The 15,090-nt window shown below is 64.9% G+C and overlaps 3 protein-coding genes and 1 long non-coding RNA gene across 7 annotated transcripts in view; 2 read left to right on the plus strand and 2 right to left on the minus strand.

The window, feature by feature from the left end:
* Positions 1–268: 268 nt before the first annotated feature.
* Positions 269–6,763, minus strand: TOR1A (torsin family 1 member A). Its single transcript, XM_008251716.5, has 5 exons — positions 6,451–6,763; positions 5,881–6,146; positions 4,110–4,285; positions 3,901–4,028; positions 269–794 (listed from the first exon to the last, which is right to left on the minus strand). Exons 1-5 carry the CDS (start codon positions 6,629–6,631, stop codon positions 544–546), a joined length of 1,002 nt encoding a protein of 333 aa, XP_008249938.2. The 5' UTR covers positions 6,632–6,763; the 3' UTR covers positions 269–543.
* A 14-nt stretch (positions 6,764–6,777) lies between these two features.
* On the plus strand, positions 6,778–7,576 carry LOC149128905 (uncharacterized). Its single transcript, XR_016225972.1, has 2 exons — positions 6,778–6,995; positions 7,185–7,576. It is a non-coding gene; the product is annotated as an uncharacterized LOC149128905 (long non-coding RNA).
* A 1,549-nt stretch (positions 7,577–9,125) lies between these two features.
* Positions 9,126–13,514, minus strand: C1H9orf78 (chromosome 1 C9orf78 homolog). The gene is made up of 9 exons (XM_051829511.3): positions 13,387–13,514; positions 13,070–13,129; positions 11,770–11,821; positions 11,607–11,677; positions 10,869–10,946; positions 10,335–10,532; positions 9,892–10,028; positions 9,704–9,802; positions 9,126–9,377 (listed from the first exon to the last, which is right to left on the minus strand). Exons 1-9 carry the CDS (start codon positions 13,467–13,469, stop codon positions 9,286–9,288), a joined length of 870 nt encoding a protein of 289 aa, XP_051685471.1. The 5' UTR covers positions 13,470–13,514; the 3' UTR covers positions 9,126–9,285.
* Positions 13,515–13,662: 148 nt separating this feature from the next.
* The window catches only part of USP20 (ubiquitin specific peptidase 20), a 36,114-nt gene continuing 34,686 nt past the window's right edge, over positions 13,663–15,090 (plus strand). For 3 of the 4 annotated variants that reach the window (XM_051829502.3, XM_051829505.3, XM_051829506.3), the window contains exon 1: positions 13,663–13,770. The gene's annotated coding sequence lies outside the window, so the exon portion shown is untranslated. Of the gene's footprint in view, positions 13,898–15,090 lie in introns of all 4 variants that reach the window. The other variant, XM_051829504.3, reaches the window with a different exon arrangement.

Raw genomic sequence — 15,090 nt, forward strand, 5'->3', positions numbered from 1 at the left:
AAACCCTAGCCGTCCCACTTCTGATCCAGCTCCCTGTTAATACACCTGGGAATGTAGCAGAGGATGGCCCAGGTTCTTGGGCCTCTGCACGCACGTGAAGTCCTGGATGGAGTTCCAGGTTCCTGGCTTTGACCTGGCCCAGCCCCAGCCATTGTGACCATTTGGCGAGCGAACCAGCAGATGGGAGATCTCCCTGCCTCTGTCTCTCCCTCTGTAACTCCATCTTTCAAATAAATGAATAATTAAAAAAAAAATAAAAGCCAACAGCTTACATTCTAAAAAGTTTCTCATAATGTTAAAAACCATTTTAAATAAAGTTACCACATTTTCAGTAAAACATTCATCCTTCCTTGAAACAGAAACACTTGAAATTAAAATATAATTTAAAAAAAATCATGATCGCTTGTGGGAGCTGGGCGCGAGGGCCTCGCGTCCATGTCCGCCGTCCCTGAGCGGCGACAGCCTGCGGCTCAGAGCAGTGTAGACGAGGTTTGTCCGGTTCCCGGGCGGGGCTGTTCCTCCTTCACTCGAAGCCGTCAGCTGTCAGTCGTCGTAGTAGTAATCCAACTTGGTGAACACAGTCTTGCAGCCCTTGTCCGAGTAGACCCTCTCGTCCTTGGGGAAGAAGGTCATCTCCTCGGCCACTCTGCTCACCACGTCCTCGTCCACCGCGTAGCCCCGGGCGCGCATCTCCACCCGGATGCACATCTTCACGTGCTTGTACTCCAGCGGCAGGAAGGGGACGAAGTAGTCGATGAGGTTGCGGTCGATCAGGCTGCTGTGCCAGAAGCCACCTGCGAGGAGCAGAAGGTGCTGTCCCCACCGACCCTCCGCCGTCTGTCTGTCCTGTCCGACACCCGGCCGCTCTGTGCCCCTCGCACCGGCCCCAGGGAGCGCCTGGCCACCTGCAGGGGGCTCGCAGCCCAGGGGGCCTGGGGGCTCCACGGGCGCGACCGCCCACCGGGTGAAGAGGGGCTCGCGGCCCAGGGGGCCTGGGGGGCTCCACGGGCGCGACCGCCCACCGGGTGAAGAGGGGCTCGCGGCCCAGGGGGCCTGGGGGGCTCCACGGGCGCGACCGCCCACCGGGTGAAGAGGGGCTCGCGGCCCAGGGGGGCTCCACGCATGCGACTGCCCACCGGTGAAGAGGGGCTCGCGGCCCAGGAGGCCTGGGCCAGCAGAGGCGGCCGGGAGGAAGCTGGTTCTCAGGCTGGCAGAGTTTCAAGACAGTGAAAGGAGGGGCGGGTTCCCAGGGAAGGGCTGGGCCGGCCACGCCCTTTCGTCCAGGGCCTCCATCGGCTCCCAGCAGTGGGAGGGGCCAGACAAGTGCACCTGGTCCCTCTGGGCAGGGGCCGTGCCGTGTGTCCCCCTCCCACAGGGGCTGGCGCTGCACCTGCCCAGTCCCCCTCCAGGCTCCTGGAACCCTGACCCAACACTCGCTCCCTCCTTGTCGGCCACGGGGCGCCCAGCACCCCACGGCTTTCTCCCCCTGAGCCGTTTCGCTTCAGCGTCCTCTGACCCTGCTCCCCCAACCAGCACTGCTGTGCACACAACTGGTGCCGACCAAAGGCGGGACTGGCCGGGCGGGGCTCACCTGTGGCCCTGGGAAAGAACTGACACGGAGCGGTGAGGGCTGGGACGCTGCCTGCCCCCTCCAGCTCGCTGGAAGGCCTCCCACGTGCAGACTCCCACTCGGCCCTGGGAAAGGGGCAGAGAGCCAGCCAGGGTGGACGCTGCCCGCATGGGTCTCCCCTTCTGGGTGCAGAGACAGGGGACAAACCAGTGAATTCACAGGTTCAGGCGGTGCTGGGGACACTGGAGAGTGGGCCAGGTGAGCAGTGTAGACGCAGCGAGGGCTGGCTGGGGGGGGGGGGGGTGTCCCCCGGACGCAGTCTGAGTGACAAGGACCAGACCAGCCAAGACAGGAAGCTTCGCAGAACAAGGGACCTCAGGGCTGGCGCTGTGGCGTGGCGGGTAAAGCCGCAACGCTGGCATCCCAAACGGGCACCAGCTCCCAGGGAAAAGCAGTGAAGATGGCCCAGAGATGGGTCCCTGCACGTACGTGTGAGACCCGGATGGAACTCCTGGCTTTGGCCTGGCTCAGCTCTGCCCGTTGCGGCCATCTGAGGAGTGAACCAGCGGATGGAAGACCTCTATCTCACCCTCCCTCTCTGTAACCCTTTCAAATAAAGACATGAAATCTTTTAAAAAGTAACACCTGGGGTCTCAGCCCATGGCTGCACAAGCACCTACTGCTGATGCCCAAAGGGGCACCCCCACCGCGCAGCCTCCCCGACAAACCACAGCGGCCAACCTCCTGCTCGCGCCCCTGCCTGGAGGCCCTACACACCCTCACGCGGCTGACCTGCCCCGCACCAGTGTCCCTTTCCAGCCGCTGAAGCCACACTCCTCCCCCACACAGCCCCGAGGGAGTCCCCACTTCGACCTCCAAGACCCCAGAATCCCAGCACCTCGCCCCACCCGACAGCTACCGCGCCGGTCTCCTGGCCCCTGCTGCCTTCGGTCTGCGCCCCCGGCAGCCGGCACAGCCCAGCGCCAGCCGAGCCACCACCTGCTCGGAAGCCTCAGCGCCTCTCCCACCTGGAATCAAACCCAAGGCCTCCGTAACCTGCGCCCCCGCTCTCAGCCCTGCTCACCTCCACTTCCTCCCGGAGCAGCTGCCACTCCTGGCCTGTGCCCACTGCAGGGCCTCGTCGGCCCACTCCCTCCCACCCTCCCAGGGAGCTGTCCACTCAGATCCAGCTTATGCGTGTCCCAGCACCCCCAGATCCTTCCTTAGTTTCTTCTCCCCGCTGGGGGCAAGAAGAGAACATACATACACCTGTGGGGGGGGGGGCACACATGTTATCTCCCACCATCTGACAGGCTTTACTGACATTAAGATGTAAACTGGGGGCCGGTGCTGTGGTGTAGCGGGTAAAGCCGCTGCCTGCAGTGCCAGCATCCCTTACGGGCGCTGGTTCAAGTCCCAGCTGCTCCACTACCGATCCAGCTCTATGCTGTGGCCTGGGAAAGCAGTGGAGGATGGCCCAGGTGCTTGGGCCCCTGCACCCGCGTGGGAGACCTGGAGGAAGCTCCTGGCTTCGGATCAGCCCAGCTCTGGCTGTTGCAGCCATCTGGGGAGTGAACCAGCGGATGGAAAACCTCTCTCTCTCTTTCTCTGCCTCTCAAATAAATCTTAAATAATAATAATAATAAAAAAGGGGAAGCTGGGTGAGGGTGGGAATGTCTTTCTCCCCACTGGCTGTGTGAACCTAGCAGGTGCTCAGTAAGCCTGGGGGTATCTGGCACCTGCCTGTGACCGGAGCAGCAGCCCAGCCGGTCTGCCTGATTCCCAGGCGGGTCCCCCAGAGTGGCTTTGCAAGCTGGCACGGCGCAGGCTCTGGGCCGCCGGCCCCCATTGGGGACGTGCAGGATTTAGTCTGTGAGTCGGCACCCGTCCTGCCGGCTCTCCACCTCCCGGGGTTCAAGGCCAAAGGTACGGATGACATTCATGAGAGAAGCAGCGAGCAACACAAGCTCCGGTTCTGGCACCGGGGACACGGGACAGGGCGCCCGTCTGCCCGAGCCTCATCCTCACCGGCACACTAGGGACAGCCGCAGTTTCTCCCCCCAAGGTTACTGAAAGGAGATGGGACGAAACGGACACGTGGGCAGTGCTGAGACAGCGGGGGCCCAGCGGTCACCTCCCCGACAGCCATCCTTGGTCACCATCTGCTCGGCTTCTACAAGAACCGGCAGCTGCAGAAATGGGCCAGTGCTCTGCAGGTTCCCAGCGCGACGCCGCTTCCGGGCCTGTGCCTCGCGGGCTGGAAGGGGCCGGGGCAGTGCCGGGCGCACAGGACCAGGGCTGCGGGGCGGTGGACGGGAGGGGCCACTTACTGTTCTTGTTGTTGAAGACGGACACGGACAAGGCGTGCTCCATGTCCTTCAGCCTGATGTCCTCCCTCTGCCTTCCACGCCTCCAGAAGTCTAAAGCCACGTCTGTGATCCTTTCCGCGCCCGCATTGCTGCAAGACACGCCCAGCGGGGTCACGGCTCCGCTCCCGGGGGCCCAGAACCGGCCCAGCCAGCCCCGGCCCAGCCCTCACCTGAGGAAGATGAAGATGGCCTTCTGATAGGAGACCTCGTCCACCACGTCGTAGTAGTCCAGGAAAGGCTTGATGGCGTCGATGAGGCCGGCGTGCATCTTGTCCATCTCATCGAATATGAAGATGGACCTGGCACAGGCACTCACGTTGCCTCGGATCCACTGCTGTAACTGATCCTGGGGTGCGGGGCAGAGGTCAGTGCCGGCTTCTTGGCGAAGCCTCGGGCCCTCGGGCCAGCGCCCACCACCTGCGCTTCCTGGTGCCGTGTGCCCGCTGCTCTGCTCAGAGCACTGCACATGTGAGCCCTGTGGTTCCCTGAACACCCCGTGCAGCGGGCGCCACCATACCCATTGGACAGATGAAGAAACTGAGGCCAACAAGCGCTTAGTCACCTTGCCCGAGACTGTAAGATCAGTGTGGCGGAGCCGGCTCTGAACCGACCCTGCCAGCTTCCCGAGCCCCACGCTTGGGTGGGGGAGTCCGTGCTGTGAGCATCGCCCACGCGTATCCCGGGCACTGGGGAAGGAGGCGGAGAGCAAGCGCAGAGCGGCCTGGAGAGGGGGAGGGCGGGAGGGCCGGCGGCGGCTCCGTGGGCAGCGACGCGCCTGGGCCCTGGACCCCGTGCCTGACAGTGTTCCATGAGCACACACTTGGGGCCTCCTGTAGGACAGGACCCCTTGAGGACATCTAAGACCTGAGCTCTGGTTCTAAACGAGTGGGCGGTGCCCCCCGTGCCCCCCGCCCCGTGACAACAGGGCCATCCGCTGTCTGTCGTCTGGGGAAGATTCTGGAAGTTACGGCGTCAGTCTTGCCGCCTTTCAGTTTTGACGGGGCCTCTGTGGCTCCGGTGACAGTGCCGCCTGGAAGCTGAGGCGGGCGGCAGCCGCCTGCCCTGGCCAAGGGGGCAGTCACCGCTGGAGCGGGGGCTCCCTCAGATCTGCTCGGCCCCCCACAGCCCAGGATGTCGCCTCTGCCACCTGGACTCCGTGAGCGACAGGAGACACACGGCGCCCGCTCACCGCGGGCACAGAGCACAGAGCTGGTCCCAGCGGCGCCCACACGGCCCCCCTGGAGCCCGCCACGGCGGTTACTGCTGCGGCCCCGCTGCTGGGGGACACTTGAGTGGCACAGGCAGGCCGGGACACCTGCCCGGAGTCGCCCAGGTGCAGCCGCAACCAGACCACAAGGACCAGCGCCGAATGCTCCTGGCTTTAGCACCGAGAGCCCAGCGTGCCCGGGTCAGGGTGGGGGTGGGGACACGCTCACGCAGGCAGAATGAGTTCACACCAGTGAGCGCCCCCATCCTGCCCACACTGGGGTCTGCTGCCCGGCCCCTGAAAGATCACAGTGAGCCTATGCTTGAGGTTCGGGTGCCTGGCAGGGTGATGGGTGCGAAGCCTCCCACGCACCTGTGAGCCTCTCCAGGTGGGAGAGCAGGGGCTGTTAATCAGTGACCTGCCCTGGGAGCCCAGTTTGCAACAGTTAGGCTAAACAAACACGTGCCTGCTTCCTCCTGGACAACATGAATGAGACCTGGGATCCCCTCCAGGCACCGCGCCCACGACCTGGGATCCCTCCAGGCACCGTGCCCACGACCTGGGATCCCTCCAGGCACCGCGCCCACTGAGCCGCACCCTCAACCCCTCTGCAGCTGCCACACCTTTCAAAGGGAAACTGAGGCGGGCGCCAGGCTGGGGCTCACTCCCCTCCGCAGGGACTCCCGCACCCCTGCCCACGACGAAGCGGCCGCAGCCGGGAGCGGGGCGCTTGCCTTGTACAGGGTGACATTGGAGGCGTGGGGGAAGTGCAGCGTGGCCACGAACAGGTGCACGTAGTCGCTGCTCAGGCCGCCCTCGTAAATGTTCTCCGCGATGATCTTGCTGACCAGGTTCTTGCCAGTGCCGGTCCAGCCGTGCAGGGAGAGGGTGAGCGGCTTCTTGGGCTTGGGGTTGCTCAGGAAGCCGGACACGGCGTTCAGGATGACCTTCTTGGCCAGATGCTGCCCGAACAGCTTGTCGTCCAGGTCCCGCTGCAGCGCTGGCAAAGACAGGGCCGGTGAGGAGCGGGGGATCCTCCAGCCTCTGGCCAGAGGGGTCAGCGCCCGAGTCCCGCCTGCTGGGGACGTCCTGGCCCCGCGGCCCCAGGGCCCCTGCTCGGTTCCTCCAGGCCCAGCGCCCGGCAGGGAGAGGACCCAGTCCCTGGTGCCCTGGCTCCGACCACGACGGAGACAAGCTCTTCGGAGAACGCCCGCGGAGCCGCCCACCCTGCAGCTCGGCTCCCCCAGGCCTCCGCCCGTCCTGCGGCCGGAGCCCCGCCGCCGCCAGCCCCCACCCCCGCCTACCCTCCCGGTTGAGGCTCCGCTTCTGGCCGCAGCACTCGGTGAACAGGCAGTAGAGGCGCGGGTAGGAGATGTAGCCGGTGAGGACGCCGGCCAGGGCCAGACCCAGGCTGATGGGCTCCACCGCCCGCACCACCGACGGCGCCAGCAGCAGCAGGCCCAGCGCGGCCCGGCCCAGCTTCATGCCCAGACCCGCGCCTCCCCGCGCCTTCCTGCGCTGACCACCGACCGGCGCTACCGCCAGACACGCTCTTCCGGTTCCACCCCGCCGCCGCCGCCATCTTTGTTCGGGGCGGGCTATAGCTGTCTCCGGTGTCCGCCATCTTTTTTAGGGGCAGCGCGGCTTCCTGCTTCCGGCAAGTGGGCTCCCAGGAGACCTCGGTTTGGTTTTTGTATTTTTATAAGGATACGCAGTGTTGTTTTTTTTTTTTTTTTTTTTTAAGGACAGTTTTGGACTTACAGAAAAATTGACGAGACAGTACGGAGAGACCCCATAAGCCGCACCCCCACAGTTTCCCCTGTTACTAAAATCTTCACACTGGTATGCTGTAAGTAGTATTTGGCTATCAGTTGGTTCCGATCTCTACTTTCTCTGCCCCAGAACCCACCCCCTCCCCGTCTCGTTGCCACATCTGCGGTTACCCCTGATGGTTTCTTAGACTTCCCTTATTTCGACGGCCTTGGGTACTGGACAGCACTGGTCAAAGCTGTTGCAAGTTCTCCCTCTGTTGAAACAGGCACGGTGCCGCTCTGACCAGGCTGGGGAGCGGGGTCACGGGAGTGGAGCCGTGTCTTCACCTGCCATACCCAGGGCAGCGCTGCCCACGTGACGGAGGCCATGAGGCTGCAGCTGTCCACCCCAGGGGCAGGAAGCTGCCCCACTCCTCGGGACAACAGCGGCGCAGAACTACCCATGCTCCCCACGGCCGGCCTCTCCACGTACTTATTCACTCAATTATTACAGCAGTGTGGGCCCTCGGCCGCTGATTTCACTCTGGGTTGTAACCCACTACTGTATTGTTCCTTGGATTGTTCTGGTTTTGCTCACGGAAGTCTCAGCTGGTCTCTTGTGTTCCTTTGATGTATAACCAATGTATGCATATTTTAAACAAGGTGTGCGCTTTTAAAAGATTTTTTATTTACTTGAGAGGCAGAGTAAGAGGGAGAGACAGAGAGGTCTTCCATCTGCTGGTTCACTCCCCAGATGGCCGCAGCTGAGCCAGTCCAAAGCCAGGAGCCAGGAGCTTCTTCCAGGTCTCCCATGTGGGTGCAGGGCCCCAAGGACTTGGGCCATCCTCCACTGCTTTCCCAGGCCACAGCAGAGAGCTGGATCGGAAGTGGAGCAGCAGGGAAAAAGACTGGGGCCCATATGGGATGCCAGCACCACAGGCAAAGGCTTAGCCTACTACGACACAGCACCAGCCCCTATTGTTGGTTTTTTAACCATTTTATTCATTTATTTAAATTTTTAAAATTTATTTTCATTTTATCTGACAGTTAAGAGACCTTTCAGCCCCAAGTTTACTCCCCAAACACATGCAGCAGCTGGGGTTGGTCCAGGCCAAGGCCGGGAGCCGGCAACTCCGTCCTTGTCTCTCTCATGGGAGCAGGGGCCCACGCACACGGGCCATCTTCTGCTGTCTTCCTAGGGGAGCTGGCATGAAGCTGTGTCCCAGGCGCGGCAGCTGGGCTATGCACTGGCACTCTGGTGCTCACGTCGCAAGTGCCCCACAACGCCTGGCCCCTCTCCATTTTATCGATGAGAAAACCGAGACTCGAGGGATTAGGAGCAGTGAGCAAGGGTCCGATCTGGCCCATGTGCACCAAGCCTCCACGGCCACGGGGCTTGCACGCGGCCAGTCCGGCGTGCACCAAGCCTCCACGGCCACAGGGCCTGCACTCGGCCAGTCGGCGTGCACCAAGCCTCCACGGCCACGGGGCCTGCACTCGGCCAGTCCACAAGTCTCAAGCCCACTGCTTCCCTGGCCCGTCCAGGGAAACACCTCGGCCAGCCGGTCGGAGCGTCTCCGTCTTTTGAGTCAGCGGAGGGGCCCGGCACTGTGGTGTAGAGGGTTTGAGTCCCACCTCGATGCTAAATGCCCCTGGGAAAGCAGCAGATAAAGGCCCGAGTGCCGGGGCCCTGCAGCCACGTGCGAGACCCGGGGAAGCTCCGGGCCAGGCCCTGCCGCTGCCGCCGTTTGGAGGATGAACTTCAGCTGGGACGATCTCGCTCGCGGTCTGCCTCTGGCTCTCCTTCTCTGTAATTAATTCTTTCAAATAAATCACCTCAAAAAACAAGAACGGAAGGAGAACCCGTTTCTCAGGAGCTCAGTTTGACATCTGAGCCCCCCAGGCCTCGGGCTGTGAGAGCGTCACCTGGTGTTGCTGAAGGCCACGAGGCCGCGCTCGCTCTGTATTTAATAATCCAGCCCCACACGGGGGAGGACAGGGAGTTCTCCCTTGCAGAGAGAGAGGCCATTTTGCAGAAGTCAGAAAATGCAGGCGTCCGCTGAGGTCGTCCCAGCTGCTGCTGCTCTGAGCCGTGGACGCGTCCCTCCCCAGTGTCTGGAAGTGGAGGACACGAGTCCATGTCCACCACTGAGAGCCCAAGCCGAGGCCGGGACCACCGGGCACACACAGCTGTTCCCTCCCAGACCAGAACAAAGAGAGAAAGCCAGTCTATTTACAAACAAGATTTAATAATGCAGAGTTTGTCCCCAAAACACACAAAGTAAACCCAGTTTTTCAAAGTTGACAACCTGCGTGCTTGAGGACCCCCAGGCAAGCCTGGGTGAGCCTGTTTCGGGAGCGCGTGCCCGGGGCCGGCAGCCGCCCCCCTCAGTACCGCCTGTTCATCTTCTTGAACTTCTCGTAGTGGTAGTCATCAGTGGCTTTCTCGTTAGCGGGCCGCTTGCGGTTGGGAGGGGACCCTGCAGGAGAAGACAGCGCCCCACTGGCACCCCCAGCCTCCTCCACGGGAGCCCCAGCGCCTGACCCAGCCCGTGGACGCAGCAGGCCCCTCACTGCCGGTTACACGAGTGACTTGTAGCTCCAGGTTGCTGACGGCAGCTTCCTGCCGTCTCTTCTGCGCTCGGCAGCCTGGTGCGTCCCGAGCGCACGCCCAGGGGCGCGTTCTGGTGCAGCCCCACTTAGAGGGGGACACCGCGGCGTGGGGAGGGCCGGGCGGGCTCCACGCGGGCATCCCGGCCCTGAAGCCCAGGCTCTGTCCCGCCCCGCCCGGCCCCGCGGGACTCACTCTCGGGCTCGGGCTTCTCCGTGTCGCCCACTCTCAAGGGCCGGGCCTTGGGCTCCTCCTTGTTTCTCCGGATGGGGGCGTTGAGCTCCTCGTGGTAGACTGCAGCGAGAGACCAGGGGAGAGTCAGGGGGAGAGTCAGGGGGGAGGAGCCCCGGGACCCCTCCCACGGGCTGGGGGCTGGGGCTCACAGCGGTTGTGCTGCACGTAGTTCACGGCCATGTTGGTGGGCACGAAGGACGTCTCGCTGTCCTTCTTCTTGTTCTGCTGCTCGGCCAGCAGGCGGGCCTTGGCGTCCTCCGTGGAGATGATGTTCTTGATCTTAGCACTGCGGGGGAGGCCCCAGCGCCGTCAGGGCAGGGCCGAGGGCACAGGGGGCGCCCTCTGCTGCTCAGGGGGAACCGGCCTCAGAGGAGGGGGCTGCTAAGGCGGAGCCTGGAGGCCAGAGAAGGGGCTCCAGACCCCCCCCACCGTACTCCTTCCCCCTGCAAAGCAGACTTCGTAGCCCAGAAACGGGACCAGGGAGGGCGGCTGGGGGGGGCGCGGCCTGGCCTGGCCTCGGGGGCGGGGCGGGGCGCGGCCTGGCCTCGGGGGCGGGGCGGGGGCACGTGACTCGCGGGTGGGCGGCGCCTACTCGATGCCGAGGTCCACCTCGGGGATGCCGCTCAGCATCTGGTTGGACAGCATCTCCTCCGTCCTCTTGGCGGAGCGCACGCGGATGCTCTCGGGCAGCTCGTACAGGCAGTCCTCCGCGCTCCGCGGCTTCACCCTCTGCTCCTCGCACTCCACGATGCCCTTCCGCCGCTTCAGCTCCGTCTCGATGTACTTCATCCTGGGGGGGGGGGGCGGGGCGGGGCGCTCACCACAGGCCCCGCCCGGGCAGGGCTCCCCGCGCCCCAACCCGGAAGTGCCCATCAGACCGCGGGGAAGCGGAGTCGGCAGTGTTCAACCTAGAGCACCGACCGCAGGCGCTGCCGGCTCTCTGATGGCGAGGCCGCCGCTCCGCCGGCAGCGCCGGGAGCACTGCCAGTCCTCGGCCCCTTTTCATGGGCTCTGGAGAGGCCTGCAAAGCTCTCAAGCCCGAGAGGCGGGAGGAGGGGCAACTTCGGTGTCTTCCAGGAAAATTCTAGAAATGCCAGCTCCGAGGGCGCGGCCAGGAGACACCTACATGTCCGCGTCCTCGTCCCTGCGGTTGGTTTCTGCGGAGAACGACGTCCCCAGGTGGAGGTCTTCCTCCTCGCTGATCCTGCAAGCGGGGACAGAGCCGAGTGGGCGGAGCCGCCGTCACCCTGGGCGGGGCGTGTGTGCGTGTGTGCGTGGGTGTGTGTGTGTGTGTGCGCTGCGCAGTGAGGAAGGCCGAGCACAGGAGACGCCCTGCTCAGGGCCGGAGAAAGCAGACGCTGCGGGATGGCGGGACACGCGGAGGAGCCCAGGACGCCCGGCAGGAGACCAGGGCCTCCGGCGCCCCCGTGGGGAATGAGCGGTGGTCCTTAAGCTTGTGAACTATCTGAGAGCACTCTTAGACCCCCAGGGGTCGAGAGACCACGGGCACAGGGGCACCCCCGCCCCCGCCGAGCTCGCTGCCAGTCGGTGTCGTTTCTGCCCGGTCCCAAGGGCCCGCGTGGTGACAGGCCATCCCAGGGTCAGGTACTGAGGCCGGCGGTGCTCAGAGGGGGCGCCCACGAGCGCGCCCTGGTGAGGCTGGGAGGACAGAGAAGCAGAGGCCACACGCCCAGCCACTGCCTGTCTCTTCCACCTCAGGCCACCGCCAGACGCGGCTGAGAAACCAGGGCTGTGGGCTGGGTGAGCCTCTCTCCTGCAGAAGCGGCCCCGTCACGCGGAACGGCCGGGCGCACGCGTGGAGCTGGGCGCAGGCCGAGGGGCCGCCCCGCCCGCCCGCACTTACTTCTCTTTGCCCCTCTCCTTCAGCTTCTTCATGTCCACCATGCCGCCCGTCTTCATCTGGAACGGGTCGTCCTGCGGGGAGCAGACGGCGCAGGGAGGCAGCTGCACACGCGGCGGGGCTTCCGGCCACGGAACAGCGGCCACGCGGAGGACCCCATACTTACCACCAGCGTGGTCTCTTCTTGTACCTTCTCTCCCACCAGCAGGGCGGCAGCACTGAGCAGAACCAGAGAGGAGAGAGGACTCGCACACCCCGAGACCACTCAGGCACACTCAGGCCTGAAGGTGCGACGTCACTTTAGGGCGGCATTTGAGAGGCAGACACCAGAGCCAGCGGAAGACCCCAGGACCGAGCCAGGGCTCACGAGCACTGTGGGTGCTGGGGAGGGGGTGCTGAGTGAGGTGGACACCAGCGGACACCACCCTGGCCTGGCGATCTCATTTTCAAGATTTTGCCGAAAGGGACTCTGCAGGTGAGCTGGAGACAAGTGTAAGAGAATAATACTGCGGCTCTACGGCTGGTGCACATTTACACGGCCTACGTGTCCCAGAGGAGGAGAGCTGCTGACAGACTACAGTCTGTACATCTGCTGGGATGTTAAACATCCCTCAAAAAGGTTTTCTGGGGTCGGTGCAGTGGGTTAACGCCCTGGCCTGAAGCACTGGCTTCCCACATGGGCGCTGGTTCGAGTCCCGGCTGCTCCACTTCCGATCCAGCTCCCTGCTAGTGCAACTGGGAAAGCAGTAGAAGATGCCCAAGCCCTTGGGCCCCTGTACCCGCGTGGGAGACCTGGAAGAAGCTCCTGGCTCCTGGCTTCAGCTCAGCCCCAGCTGTTGCAGCCATGTGGGGAGTGAACCAGCGATGGAAGATCTCTCTCTCTGTAACTCTGCCTTTAAATCAATAAATCTTTTTTGTTTTAAAAGATTCATTTGTTTATTTGAAAGAGTTACAGAGAGAGGTAGAGACAGAGAGAGAGAGAGAGGGGGAAAGAGGGAGAGAGGGAAAGAGGGAGAGAGGGAAAGAGGGGGAGAGACAGAGAGAGAGGTCTTCCATCCACTGGTTCACTCCCCAGATGGCCGCAACGGCTGGAGCTGCGCCGAGCTGAAGCCAGGAGCCAGGAGCTTCCTCCAGGTCTCCCACGCGGGTGCAGGGGCCCAAGCACTTGGGCCATCTTCCACCGCTTTCCCAGGCCACAGCAGAGAGCTGGATCAGAAGTGGAGCAGCCAGGACTCGAACCGGAGTCCCGGCTGGCGCTGTGGCGCAGCAGGTTAAAGCCGCCGCCCGCACTGCCGGCATCCCATATTCACCGGGGGCAGTTGCTGGCGTGCGGTAGCTTTGGGACACAGCCCCGGGCTACAGGGCTCAGGGCACGTCCCGGCTAAGCGTCGCGGCCGGGAACGCGGGTCCCTGGCCGGCAGTGTCCGTCACCCTTGCCCCGTCCTCCTCGCGTCCGCAGGACCCACCTCACGCCGTTGGGCCTCTTCCTCAAGTTCTGCACCTCTCGGGTCTCCTCCAGTTTTAATCTGGAAAAACAAAAAACCACGCACAGGCTGAGTCTGCTGCCGAGGCCGGAGGGCGACCCGGCGCCTGGGCCCACCGCAGTCAGCTCCTCCACGCGCCCGCTCGCAGCTGCCCGGCCCTGGGGCTCCTACCTCACCCCCAGGCGCCTCAATTTCTCCGTCCACAACCCCAATTCTCAAGCGTCCGCGCTGGGCCTGGCCGGCGGTCAGTCCCCCAAGCACATTGCTCCGGGTCTGCACGAGCCCCGCCCCCAACGCACCGAACCTCCTCTGAGTCCTGCTCATCTTCTTCCGACTCCGAGTCGGCCCGGCGCCGCCGGAAAGTCTTCCCGGTGACTGGCATAGCGGCAGCCGGGCCGGCGGTCCCGGCGCCCCGCCGCTGGACAGTGGCAGGGGGCCGCTTCCGGCGCGCCGCAGTGATGTCAGAGCGCCGGCCCCTCTGGCCCCGCCCCCAACCAGCAGGTCCCGCCCTCGACCAGCACCGCCCCCGCGTGACCACGCCCCCCCCGTGGCGCCGGCCTCGCCCGATTGGACGGCTGTGGGGGAGGAGGCGGGGCGCGGCCGAGCGGACTGCACGACCCTGCGCAGCGCGGCGGAGGGCTCGCTTGACTGACAGGCGGCGGCGGGGGCTGTGGCGGCGGCAGGTGAGTTCCGGGCCGCCGCAGGCTGCTTCAGGGGGGCCGGGCCTTTCTCCTGAGGAGCGACCCCAGCTGGCCCCGCTCCGGGCGGTCGGGGCCTGGTCGGGCCAGCGGCGCCGCACGCCGCGGCCAGGTGAGCGGAGCCCGTGGCCTCCTCCTCGGCGCCGCCGCCACTTTTGGCTTTCGCGGCCGGCGCCCGTGAGGGGCCTCTGGGGTGCCGGCGCCCCGCTTGCAGGCCGGGACGGAGGCCGGCCTCCGGGTTGCTTTCTGACGCGGCGTTGGAGGCTTGCGCGTGGCGTTCGGGGCTCTGTGGCTTTGGTTTCCCGGGGGCCCTGACGTGCGTTTTTCTCTTGCGGGACAAAAGATGACCGCTGCTCGGCGGTGGCGGGTTACAGCCCCAGCGCCGACCCCGAGGGCCGCGGGAGCTCGCGGGCTGGGTCGCCCCTCCAGCGCCCCGCCCCGGAGAGGTGCCGGGAGCGTACACTGGACGTGCGACGCGGGGCTCCTGCAGCGCCCGGCCGTGGCGCAGGTCCGAGTGTCCGTGTCGTCTCCAGGGGCCGGCCGGGCCCGTGCTGTCGGGAGACGGCCCTCGGGTTGTGTGGCTTGCTACGTGGCAGGCGCCTTGGAGGCTCTCAGAACCCTGCGAAATGCGTGCAGCCGCTTTGCGCTTTGCAGTGCGGATACTGAAGGTGGAGCCGGGCCGGCGGGCCCAGCGCGGCTATCCGGGCTGCCCAGCCGAGGGCGGGGCCTGCGGAGGCTGGGCTGGGCTCCCGCGCCGGGACCAGGGCAGTGCCTCGCCGGTCCCTCTGATGGGTGCTGCTGCTCCTGGCCATGGGGCCGCCAGGAGCCTCGGCACTGCTTGGCACAGCCCCTTGGTGTCTGCAAAGCCTCAGAAGCCTGCCTGGGGCGCACTGGCTCAGCCAGGCCCAGATGCACACGGCGCGCGCCGGACGCGTGGGTGTGCTGTGGGCACCCAGCCAGTGCCGTCTGCAGCTGCCCGATCGGGGCCCTCCCACCAAGGTGGACTCGCGGGCCCCCTTCCCACCCCACTCCAGGAGAGCCCGGCGACACCCAGCGGTCTGTGGCCGCTCCGGTTCAGTCTCCGTTAGCAGAGGGCAGGGGGCGGCGGGGCCGAGGGGCTGCAGGGCCTCTGGGGGGTGGGGGATGAGGCTGCTTCCTCCAGGGAGCTTGGGTTCCGCTCAGCTCAGAGTCTTGGTGGGGTCTGTGTGGCTGGCTGCTTGTCCAGGGCCGGCCTGGGGTGGGGTGGGGTGGGGTTGGCTTGCTGGTCCCTTTCCTGGACCTCGATGGAGCGCTGGCTGGGTACCG

This window comes from Oryctolagus cuniculus, chromosome 1, assembly GCF_051225735.1.
Source record: "Oryctolagus cuniculus isolate XC-2025 breed Fujian yellow rabbit chromosome 1, ASM5122573v1, whole genome shotgun sequence".
In the NCBI taxonomy this organism is placed as follows: Eukaryota; Metazoa; Chordata; class Mammalia; order Lagomorpha; family Leporidae; genus Oryctolagus; species Oryctolagus cuniculus.